Source organism: Barbus barbus (assembly GCF_936440315.1).
Source record: "Barbus barbus genome assembly, chromosome: 40".
NCBI classification, from domain to species: Eukaryota; Metazoa; Chordata; class Actinopteri; order Cypriniformes; family Cyprinidae; genus Barbus; species Barbus barbus.
In genome coordinates, this window is record NC_136718.1 from 13,403,128 (window position 1) to 13,415,381 (window position 12,254).

At 33.6% G+C, this 12,254-nt stretch overlaps 1 protein-coding gene across 2 annotated transcripts in view; it reads left to right on the plus strand.

The window, feature by feature from the left end:
- Nucleotides 1–1,002: 1,002 nt before the first annotated feature.
- Nucleotides 1,003–12,254, plus strand: part of LOC306859313 (rap1 GTPase-activating protein 1-like) — a 72,554-nt gene continuing 61,302 nt past the window's right edge. For both annotated transcript variants that reach the window (XM_079400300.1, XM_079400297.1), the window contains exons 1-2: nucleotides 1,003–1,169; nucleotides 11,648–11,683. In XM_079400300.1, the coding sequence (XP_079256426.1) occupies nucleotides 1,126–1,169; nucleotides 11,648–11,683 (80 nt within the window). In that variant the 5' untranslated portion in view covers nucleotides 1,003–1,125. The remainder of the gene's footprint in view (nucleotides 1,170–11,647; nucleotides 11,684–12,254) is intronic.

The following is a 12,254-nucleotide window of genomic DNA, read 5'->3' on the forward strand; positions in this document are numbered from 1 at the left end:
TACAGAAAACGTTTGACCTCTGTCATTGCCAACAAAGGGTATATAACAAAGTATTGAGATGAACTTTTGTTATTGACCAAATACTTATTTTCCACCATAATTTGCAAATTAATTCATTAAAAATCATACAATGTGATTTCCTGGATTCTTTCCTCCCCATTCTGTCTCTCATAGTTGAAGTGTACCTATGATGAAAATTACAGGCCTCTCTCATCTTTTTAAGTGGGAGAACTTGCACAATTGGTGGCTGACTGAATACTTTTTTGCCCAACTGTGTGTATATATATATATATATATATATATATATATATATATATTGCCTTTTAATAAATTTAGAAATAGCCATTTTAACTGCTTTACTCAGTTCAAGTTTAATATGTAGTTACACATATTGGTAAAATAATTCATCACTTTTCATATTGATATATGAATGGACATTTAAAACATTTCATTTAATTACAATTTTAGCATCAGTCAAGGTTTGTACAGTATATCATTATATATTGAAAAGTGATTTATTTACATTTTTATTTTTGTATTTTTTGATGACGATATTTTTTTTTAGATGGAAACAACTTTTTTTAATAACACATTTTTTATTTAATTTATTTTAAATTTAATTAATATATTTATTTATTTTGATTAAAGCTTTTAATATTTTTCTTTTCTTTTTTTATTCCAGTGTTTGTGCCATGATTGTTTGTCTTTTTTGTTTATAATTGATTAGCTATTGGTCAAGTTTTTTTTTTTTTTTTTTTTTTTTGCGTTAGCAGACGTGAAATCTCATTGAGATGTAATGAGTGTATTTTAAAGGACATTAGGTACTGCTCCATTTCTGCCTCTTTACAATAGCGCTGATATGAATGAGAAGTGGGGAGCAGTTACCAGGGCGACTAAAAGTGGACAGAGCCAACCTCTCAGTGCCTTATTTGCCAAGGAGGCGTGAGAGAGAGCGAGCCTGGGGAGTGGAAAGGAAGGACAGCGTGTTGCATGTGTACAGTTACACACAAAAACACACACGTTCACACATATACCCAGTCAGTCCAGGGAGGCAGAGGCAGTGCTGGTGTCTCTGTAGAGTTCTGTCTCTCTCTGTTTTTCACTCCGCTGTATCCATTAGCCAAGATGCCGCAGAGAAAGAGGAGTTTCACTTTTGGAGCATACGGCGGGTAAGAGCAATTGCTGTTTACCGAAACATCTCACATTCACTTTTCTTACTCTGTGCTGTTAAGTGTGATTATAAAATATTTGTCGGGATATCACCAACTGTGATTACGGTTTCAGTAGAGAGATACAATATCATCATGTTTGAATGCTAATGCATTGTAAAAGTGGAGTGTTATTGCTACAAGCAGACTTGATTTCATCTCTGATATATATGAATGACAGGACTGCTCTCTCGGAGTGCAATGCTCTCGTGAACTGCTCTCCTGCAAGTAAACCCTGTCATTAAAGGCCATTATAGCGGAGAGGGTAATTGAGTTTGGATTGAATTAGACACTGCGGTTGACTGAAGCATTCACACATCCAGGCGGAAACCTTGCGTCTGAGAAGCAGTCAGGGAGGTTAATGTAATCACAGGCTGTTTACCCTATCAATCCGGCCTTAAGGATTCAATTAAGACCGCTTTAAGTGATCTGTTGATTCAGCAGGGAGGAATTCAAACCCGAGATTTCGTTTGACTGAACTCCAGTGAGATTCGTCTGCCTGTTAAGGGTCTGCTCAACAGGTGTAAGGCTGCCATATTTCAGTTCTGTGTTCAGACACATTTATCCTGTCCCGCCAGAACTGTCCTTAAATAGATATATTACCAGGACACATTGCACATTTCATCTAATATGCTTAAATGCTTGAAAATTGTTTAGCAGACCAATATAAATACACATCAATTTCTTAAAAATACTATAATCCTATATACAAACTGCAGACTGAATACTGTTTAAAAAAACATTATATTTATGACCACTTCCTGGGTGGAATTAATAATTAAAATGTGACTGAATATATTACCTTTAAAAGAGTAGGCATTTTGAATCCTTAATTCATGTATAGTGACATAATATTATATGTAAAAAATGGTAAAATAATAGAAATTTGAAATAAAAAACATGAAGTAATTGCAACAAAACTTTCATACTTTAACGTTTTAAAATCGAATTTAAATGGAGGATTTACATCATTTGTCAATTTAATTTGTATTGTTACATTTAAATACAAGTGTCAATTTAAGTCTATATGTCAATTTTAAAAGTGATTAATTTACATTTTTATATTTTAGAATTAATAGTTAATATACATTTCTTAATTGTTTTTGTTTATTAATTTCTAATAAAAATAGGGTTGTGACCAAAAAATTAATTATATATATTTGTGTAATATTTAGTGCTGGGCAATGATTAATCATGATTAATCCAAAGTAAAAGTTTTTGTTTATAAAATATATGTGTGTGTACTGTGTATATTTGTTATATATATATATATATATATATATATATATATATACACACACATACAGTATATATTTTGAAAATATTTGCATGTAGGCTATATATTAATATTATTTATATTATATTTAATATATAAACTTTTTTTTTTCTTAAATATATACATGCCTGTGTGTGTTATACATAATAAATATACACAGCACACACACATTGTACACACAAACTTTTATTTTGGATGCTATTAATTGTTGCCCAGCACTAGTAATATTATATGTTTTTGATTATATACTGTATGTAATATAAAAATGAAGGTAGTTTGGCTGGTGGTGCATTCATCACTTTAAAGGGCAGCTTGTACTTTTATGAGTTTGTTTCACTGACTTTGTTGATGGAAGGAAATTATCCGTATTGATCCCTTTTCTCATTTCGCTCAGTAAATTGTCTTTGGCTGCGTTTTGACATTTGCTTGGTCCTGAAGATTGTGACATCTAAAAGCCATCTCTGAAAATTGCTCCGGGTGTAGATAACAAGTGAACAGATTTGCTTTGCAGGTGATTGGTGTTTACATGGCCTCGTGAACATGCACCTGTTTACAGAATCTAAACAAACACTCTGTAACTTAATGTGATATAGCTGTCTTTCTGTCTTGCTGAGATCTTTATGTATTTGCTTTTGATGACAATCCCATTTGCAATTACTCATTTGGCAGATGGTTTTATCCAAGTAACCTACAGTCCTCCTAAACAAGGGCATATTTCACAATGGCTTCGGTTTCCAGCCCAGATCTTGAAGCCACAGCCATATAAAAGAAACAAAGATTTAGACTCTGTTCAAATAATGATCTCATTATGCAGATTCAGATCTGCATGTGGACAATCCCCTCAGGTGACCTCAGACTGAAATATGGAGTCATTTTCTAAATGAAGCCTGGTTGATGCTATGTTGGCCCATCTCTCTGGCCTCATGAACTCTTAATGGAGTCTAATGAAATAAACAGCAGGCCCAGGCTTTGTCCCAGATCATGAAATGCTTTTCCTTTTTGTCTTTCCCTCTTTCCCTTAGTTTGGCACCTGGGTTGAGTCATAGGACTTGACTCTAGATGTCTCAAAAAGACTCTGAGTGGTCCCTGTTCAGAAACAACCATGTGGAAATGCTACTTGTTTTGCAAGCAGTGGTGCTGATCGTTGGTTTTTGGAGGTCAGCAGATTCTTTATGCCCAATTTCAGTGTTCCAGTGGGGCAAACGAATGGGACAGGGAACGAACCGAGAAGAATTGGAAACACTGAAAAAAATCACTCAGAAATTGCAAGTAAATTTCACAAATAATTACAAAGAAGTCACATTGAATTAAATTTTAATTTTTTTGAAAAACATACTCCAATTATCTCTATTGTGCATTGAAAAATCATTTTAACAGTATAATTGGTTATTGACCATTTCATGCCATTTTCCTTTGATTCTGGTTTGTACATATTGTTTTCCATTAACACAAATTTAGTTAAATGACAAAGATTAAAGGTGCTTGTCAGCATTAGTTTTTCTAATCCACTGTTTGTTTATTGAGTGACATTTTAAAGAGGCAGCTGATCCGTTTTCATTAGGGTTTTGCTTTGCATTACAAAGACCATGTGTGCACCTCTCAAGGATCTGTGAGCACTCATCCACTTCTCTCAGGAAGGTCGCTAAACCAACGTGAACCCTCTCTCCTTCATCTGATCTTCCTCTGAATTTACACTCACGTTCACATTCAGGGCTGTATCAAAGACGTGACTGAAGATGGCTGGATTAATTTTAGTGTTATTTGAGGAGACAAAGACTGTTGATTAGTTCTGAAGCAGCTGTTAGACACTTCCAGTCACATAGATGGCTCATACATAACTCATTTTCAGCAGGGGGAATTTCCTAAGAATGAACTGCACCAATAATAGCACTGTTTTTTTTTGTTTTTTTTTGTAGATGCTGTCTTGTGTTTAACACCCGATATACTAAAGTGAAATTTGTCTGGTTTATGCTATTTAACATCACATTATCATCATCATTATTTTGATCAGTTGCTATAACTCATATTGGTAGATAGAAAATATACACGAACATTTTTTATGATATAGTGTTTTTGTGAATTTAGAAATGTATCTGTAATATTGATATCTGTATTGGTCAGTATTGGATATTTAATTATCTTTGCCATGATCTAACACTGACTTAATCAAAGGTAATCTTTAAAAATAGAAAAAAAATTAACACTGATAATCTTATCTCAAAGTTAATATCAATTCCATACCGTACATTAATTTTGTGATGCCTAAATTCACATGTAGCATGTAAAATGGCTGATTTGACTAATTTATTCAAAAGATTTTTCAAAATTAGGATGCACTAAATTAATCACAAGTGACAGTAAAGACATTTATAATTTTTTTATGAGGGTAGGCCTATAACAAGACTGCTTTAAAATTCAGCTTTTCCATCACAGGAATAAATTTGATATTTTAAAATATAAAACAGTTCATTTAAATTGTAATATTTCACAATATTACTGTTCTTAATTGAATTTTTTCAGTTAGTTTAACGGTTAACGGTTAATAAAAATAATTTTCAGCTTATCTGTATTTTAAGGATTTTAATTTTGCTGCTTTTTTAGTAAATACTGAGCCTAATTTATATTTATTTAATGAATATACCTTTAAACCCCAGGTCAAATTTCCAAATGCTGTCACACTTTTGATGCATTCCAGCACTGTGTCACATGACAGGTGCTGCTGCTGCTGTTTTAATGGGTCTCTGCACCTGTGCTGTTTTGTAACAACAAATGTGGACATTACGGCTTGGAGAGACACTTCTGCTGAAACCTGAAGAGCTGTGAGACGGTCTGCATGTGTTAAGGCATCCGCATACATTCATCTGGCTGTCACATTGTAGACTTGCGACTGGTACCACTATCTCAGTACAGTACATCCACTGTACTGTTACTCTTTACTGTCTTTCAGTGGCAGCTTTCAGATGTTGAATGTTGATATTGAGGCCTGCATTGTTTCACACTTTATGGTTTGCATATGATGTATATCACTTGAACATTATTCATTATTTAACAAGAAGATGGGCATGTAAACATATAAACATGTGCTGTTTATACACATGGTGTTTTTTGCTGGGGTATTGTTCCTCTGTGTTCCAGAGTCATGAAAAATTGATGGGCGTTTATGTAAGGTTCTTGTTATGGTACACAGTGTATTGGCAGTGACTAGAGACTAACGTCTGTTCCCCAGACAGCAGGTGTAACTCCGTCCTCCTTAAACACTCCATACTGAGACATTATAGTATCTGTCAACACTGACGTACTGTTTCCTCACTAGTCACTTGCGTCATTTCTTAAAACACAACAGTATTTAGAGTTTAAAAAGAAGAAACATCTTTCTTTCTGATCTATCAGGAATGTCATATGTTTACAATTTTTCCCTTAATCAATTATTACTATTCACTAGTGCTGTCAAACAATTAATCGCGATTAATCGCATCCAAAATAAACGTTTTTGTTTATCAAATATATGTGTGTGTACTGTGTTTATTTATTATGTATATATAAATACACACACATTCGGTATATATTTAGAAAATATTTACATGTATATACATTTATATATTTATATTATTATATTTTATATTATATACAAATATGTTTAATATATAAACAACGTATTTTTCTTAAATATATGCATGCATGTGTTTGTATTTATATATACATAATAAATATACACAGTACATACATATTTTGGATGCGATTAATCGCGATTAATCATTTGACAGCACTACTATTCACTATTCAGCAAGGGCATATTAAATTGACAGTTTAAATTCACTGAAAAAAAATTATACTAATTTTTTTTAAGGTAAGTGGTTGCAATCAATTTATTTTAGCTACATTTAGCTACATTGACTAACTTTCAACAAAATTTGTTTATTTAAATATAGCTAAAATAAATTGATTGCAGCCACGTACCTTAACATTTTTTTTCAGCATTGACATTAAGTTGACAAAAGTGACAGTAAAGACATTTATAATGTTACAAAAGATTTCTATTTCAAATAAATGCTTTTTTTTTTACTATTTATCAAAAATTCCTAAAAAAAAAGGTAGTTTTATATAAAAATATTAAGCAACAGAACTGTTTTCAACATTGATAATAGAAATAAAGAAAAAAAATAATATTCTTGAGCACCAAATCAGCATATTGAAATGAAAAAAAAAAAATCAGCTTTGCCATGGAATAAATTACATTTCAAAATATAATAAAATAGACAAACGCTATTTTTAATTGTAATTAAAATTTAATTTCACAATATTACTGTTTGTTTTTTTTTTGTGTATTTTTGATCAAATAAATGCAGTGTTGGTGAGCACAAGAAACCTCTTTCAAAAATATAAAAATGTACTTTTACTTTTTTGGCCTTTGACAGCATCTTTGAACATGGTTTATAGCACAGATACATCATGGTTTGTAGCACAGATACATCTTAATGTAGTAGTGTAGTGTATAGTAACGTAGTAGTCACAAAGTAAACAATTTAGTAGTCAATTTGTAATGGGTTAAGTTTGCATCATTCATTTTGTTTCCCACCACAAGGCCACTGATTTGTGACCTTGAGGAGAGTTTAGGATCATGGATTTATTTAAGTGGATAGGACAAAATTAACATTTGGGACAACATCAGTTTGAAAAAAAAAAACGTGTTCAAAAATGTGTCAAAAAACATAGACCCACTAAATTTGTTGACTTGCATTGCAAACTCATACCATCAAAGTTTGTTTTATTTATAGCATGAAAGTGTCTCTGCTTTTTCCTTAATTATTTAATTATTTTCCTTAATCATTTTATTTTTTATTTATTTTTATTAAATTAGTTGTTTTATGTAACATGTTATTATTTATTTATTAATTTCTTTCAATTAATTAATTTAATTATTCATCGATGCAGTCACCAAAACACAAACATCTGTAGGGTAGTGGAGATGCTGGAGCCTATTCCAGCATCTCGGGCCGCGGGCGGGGGAAACACCCCGGACAGATGGCCAGTCCATCAAAAGTCTAACACATATTCATAAGCACATTTTATTTATTTATTTCAATTATTTATTTTATTCTCAATTACTTTATTTATTTTTAACGATTCTTGTTCCTTTGGAGATGAACTAAACCATCAGTGGTTGATGCTTGTGAATTGTGCTTTCTAAATTATAAATGGCATCCAGCAAGATTGTTGTGCTCTCTACTCCAGTAGCCTTGAAGTGTTCAAGACATGATTTATGATGTGCATGCACCATGTTACCTTACCAGAGGCATCATAGGCTTTGATGGTCAACGAGCTTGCGTTAGAGCCAAGTCAGCTTTCACATTTAATTCAGTAAGTCATTGTATCCTGTGTAACTCCTGTGTAAATATCGTCTCTGGCCTCAATATTGACAGTCTCCTCTGTATCTCGTACTGTACCACTCACTCCGAAACCTTTATTGCAGTGTTATAAATCCGAGCTAACACAACCTGCTCGTTTAATATATTGTGTGCGCCCGCAGAGGTTTGAGAGCAGCAATGGTACATTATTACATTAATTCAGAAGATCCTGACAGAAAGGGCCCCAGGCTCTCCATAGGGCTCAGGAAGTGTATGCTCAGAATCCTATAGTGATGAATTATACATCCTTATTGTAGTTCCACAGTATAGGGAAACACAGAATTCCATGTACTGATATGTCTAATATAATTACGCATTATCTATGATGTACTTTCAATTAAAAAGCAATCCATTCAATTAACCTGCATAACATTTATTTCTGCATGAAGCGCAACATCCAAGAGGAACGAAACTGCCTGACATTGGCAAGATAGAGTTCAACGTGAACCGTCACATTTTTAATTAAATTATGGGTGCAGATATATCATTTTGAATATATGCGAAAGAATTGTGATGTCAATAGGTCATTGATATATTCAGGAAAATATTTAATACGTCTGTTAATTTTAGCCGGCTAATTACTTAAGTCTATCACGCATGCCATTGAACAGTAATCCCCTGCAGATATTTTGGCTCAGTCGAAGCTTTGCTTCAGAGTTTTACCACACCCAGATTCAGTTTCTCCTTTTATGAGGATTCTGTGCAACACGAGAAGAGGTGAACATGAAAAAAATCTAGTTTTATGAATCTCCCGTGGGCCGACTGGAGTTCTGATATAGTCCTCATCCTTTTGTTGGCAGCACACATTTGTGACCATTTGACAGTTCATAAACATCATAAATCCTAATGTACACGAATATAGCAAACAATAAAATGTATTGATCTGTCAAGGCATTATTTACGCACAGGTTGATGGCACCAATGTTCCCTGCAGGCTTCAGTAGTTTGATTCTGTTGTGGTCTTTTGGGTGCATTTGAGTGATGTACCGTTTATGTGTTTGAGCAACTGGGGATTTTACTGTTTATTTGCGGATATGAGGCAAAGCTAATTAAACTGGAGAGACTATGAGCATCCCCACAGCACAAACGTCAGAACTGACAGCAATTATGTTTTGTAATCTACACACAGAAAGTCTGTCTCCTTTTGTCACACAGATTGTGTGGATTGTTTGAGGATTGTGGGATGTATAAATGGATAAAAGTATAAAATAACCCCCCCCCCCCCACACACACACACACACACACATTAATATAGCTGCTGAGTAAGTTGCTCAAGGTCATCTTTTTTTTCTTTTGCTGCTAAACCCATTTGAGATTTTTTGCAAAATGATTCTCTGTCAAATAAATGCTGTTGTTTTGAACTTTCTACTCATCAAAGAATCCTGAAAAATTGTGTTACAGTTTCCATAAAAATATTAAGCAACAGAACTGTTTTCAACATTAATAATAATAATATGAAATGTTTCTTGAGCATCAAATCAGCATATCAGAATGATTTCTGAAGGATCATGTGACACTGAAGACGGGAGTAATGACTGCTTTGCCAAAGGAATAAATTACATTTTAAATTATACAGTATATAAATAGAAAACGTCAATTTTATTAGTTATTGTAATATATCACCGTAGTACTGTAAATGCAACCTTGGTGAACATGGTAAAAATTTATGTCAACCCCAAATTTTGAACAGCAGTGTATATTGTAGATTTATTTAAAAAATGTGTTTGTTGTGCAAAGCAAAAGCCATTGTATCAGTTCATGGGGGTGAGTAAATGATCTTTTAAATAGCTTTAGTGAAGTGTGAACCGAAGGCACATACTTTAGGCTTGGTGCCTAAAGGCAACAGAGATGTGAGCCAAGGTCTTCACTGTACTTTAGGTCACCTGCACTGAATGGAAAAATGTAGACAGCCTAATGTGTTTCAGTTTGGCTGAGGGTTAATTACTGAACCTACTGAACTGTTATCAGTGTTTGCTTTTGTTCCAGTAATGAAACTCTGACTTGTATTAAGGAAGCCTTCTTTTGTCTCCTTTTGTAATACACAAACAATTCCAGACAAAAAACAAGCCATGAGTCAGAGTGAAGCTGTGAATGAAATGAAGCTCTGTGGCAGGATTGGTGTGAGACACTTTCTCCTAAACAAAACACTGTGCTGGTTTTCATGAAAACTGACTACGATCTTGTGACTGACTATTATTCTTTTTGAATAGTAAATCACAAGTGTAAACAGATACAGATTTGTGACAAATTAGCATTGCTAGCAGGGCTAGTCAACACATTATTGGCAAAGACTATCAAGCCCCACAGAAAAGGTGTATAAAAAAAGGAAACAATGATCTTCCCTTTTGAAACCCCACACTTCCTCAAACATGTATGGACTTGAGGTGACAATATACTAAAAATATCAGGTAATGTAGTTTTCTTTTAGCACTGTACCTTTATGGAAACATCCGTTGATGTACTTGACTCTGAGTGCCACTAAAGGGGTCGGTGTTTAACATCAGCTGTCTTATTTGAAACAAGAGGCTGTCAGAGGAAAATCAACATCTGTGACATCGATTGTCCTCTTGTCTATTATGAGTAGGTGAGGCGGGATAGTGAATTCAAAGTCAACTGTATAGCAGCTGTCAACAAAACACACACACACACACACACACCAGCAGTGATGCTTTCAGTCCATTTACATTCTGTTAGTGCTTTAGTGTCTAAGAGCAACAACCCTGCGTCTATTTCTAGCTCTAGGTCAGAAATGCCATAGATGTTAGCCGGTATAGTATGAATCCTGATAGTATGCAGCCAAATCCATGACAGACAGGTTCCTGGAAAGATGTATTGCCATAAAGCTGCGGACTCTACCGCCTGTCTGACTGAAAGGGGTGAATGTGCACTTTAAGTAAAACACACTGGAAATATGAGAGTATCTAAACAGCAGCAGGGGAAACATGTACAGAACAACTGATATGTCTGGTAAATATTTTGTATTTTTTTTTTATTTAACAGTTGCAGAGCATATTGCTTATTTTAGGGTCTCATGTGTTGTGCACAATGTTCAGTATAAGATGGTAAGCAGTTTTAATCTTCTTTGTTGCTGTGATGCATGTAAGAAGTGCAGATGTTGCACTGTAATTCTTCAGTTGACAAGCGAGTGTTGCATCACAACACCATCTGCTGGTGGCCAGGATCATGCCCAAGTCAACATTTTCCCCACACAATGTGTGCTGGCAGATTTTTCATATAGTATAAAGCAAAAAAACAAAAAAAGATTTAAATATTAACATCTGTTTCAGTCACTGCTAGCTGTTTTAATGGTAATTGATTGCTTTCAAATGTTGACGGAGGAGAAATTGATAGAAACAAATTACTCAAATCATTTTATTTAGTTTATTCTGCTTGGGAAAGTATCATTACAAACAGGGAAAAAAACAGCATTACTTCCCCTATGATTGGAAAATTATTTTTTGAATAAAGACTAAATCATCATAAGCAATGAATATGACACTACTAGGGTATTTCTGAAGGGACATTGGTAACCAAAAACATTTGTTTTTTTTTTAATATTATTTATTTATTTTTGCTCACAATGTTGGAATATCTTAAAATGTTATGCTAGAAATAAATACCACACAAACATCTGTGAGTACGGGCAGTATTTTATTTATTTGGGCAACCGGTTGTACTATGTAGAGAGAAAACCGGTGCAAGGAATTTTGTTTAACTAAAATGCTTCTTTTTTTTTTTTTTTTTTTTTGTCATTTCAGAGTTGACAAGACATTTTCCAGAGCCAGGAGTTTGTGGTAAGTACTGTCTTTTTCATTTAACTCAGTCAAAGTCTGAAACAGCCATTCCAGAAACCACAAGCTTTTATGCTGTTTTGCTCAAGGGTATCAGCCTGGACACAGTTACAGAGGAAAGACCATTTTCTGTCTGCTGTAAGTGACTTGGAAGTAAACCATTCAAAGGCCCTTTTGGTGTTGTAGCTGCTGTTTCCTTCGTAATACCATTTCGATTTCATATTTAGCTTATTGCCAATTTAAGGATGCTGGTTTAAAAAACCTTTCTGGTTACTGCTGTAGGGATGTGCACAGTTGAGAATTACATTTAGATTTCAATTTTAATTCAGTTTGAATTAAATGAGAAAAATGAAAGATGATACAGAATTGATACAGTTTGACAATTTACACATTGAATTTTGAAGATTTATAGGCCTTATGGGTGGGAGGGTGGGTAGATAGATACCCTAGTTTAAAAAATACTGTGCCATCATTTATTTAAAATTCATTTATTTCATACTAATTATACTTCAAATCCATTAACATATTTATTGTTATATCACATAAGACTTACTAATATAAAATTATTTATTTT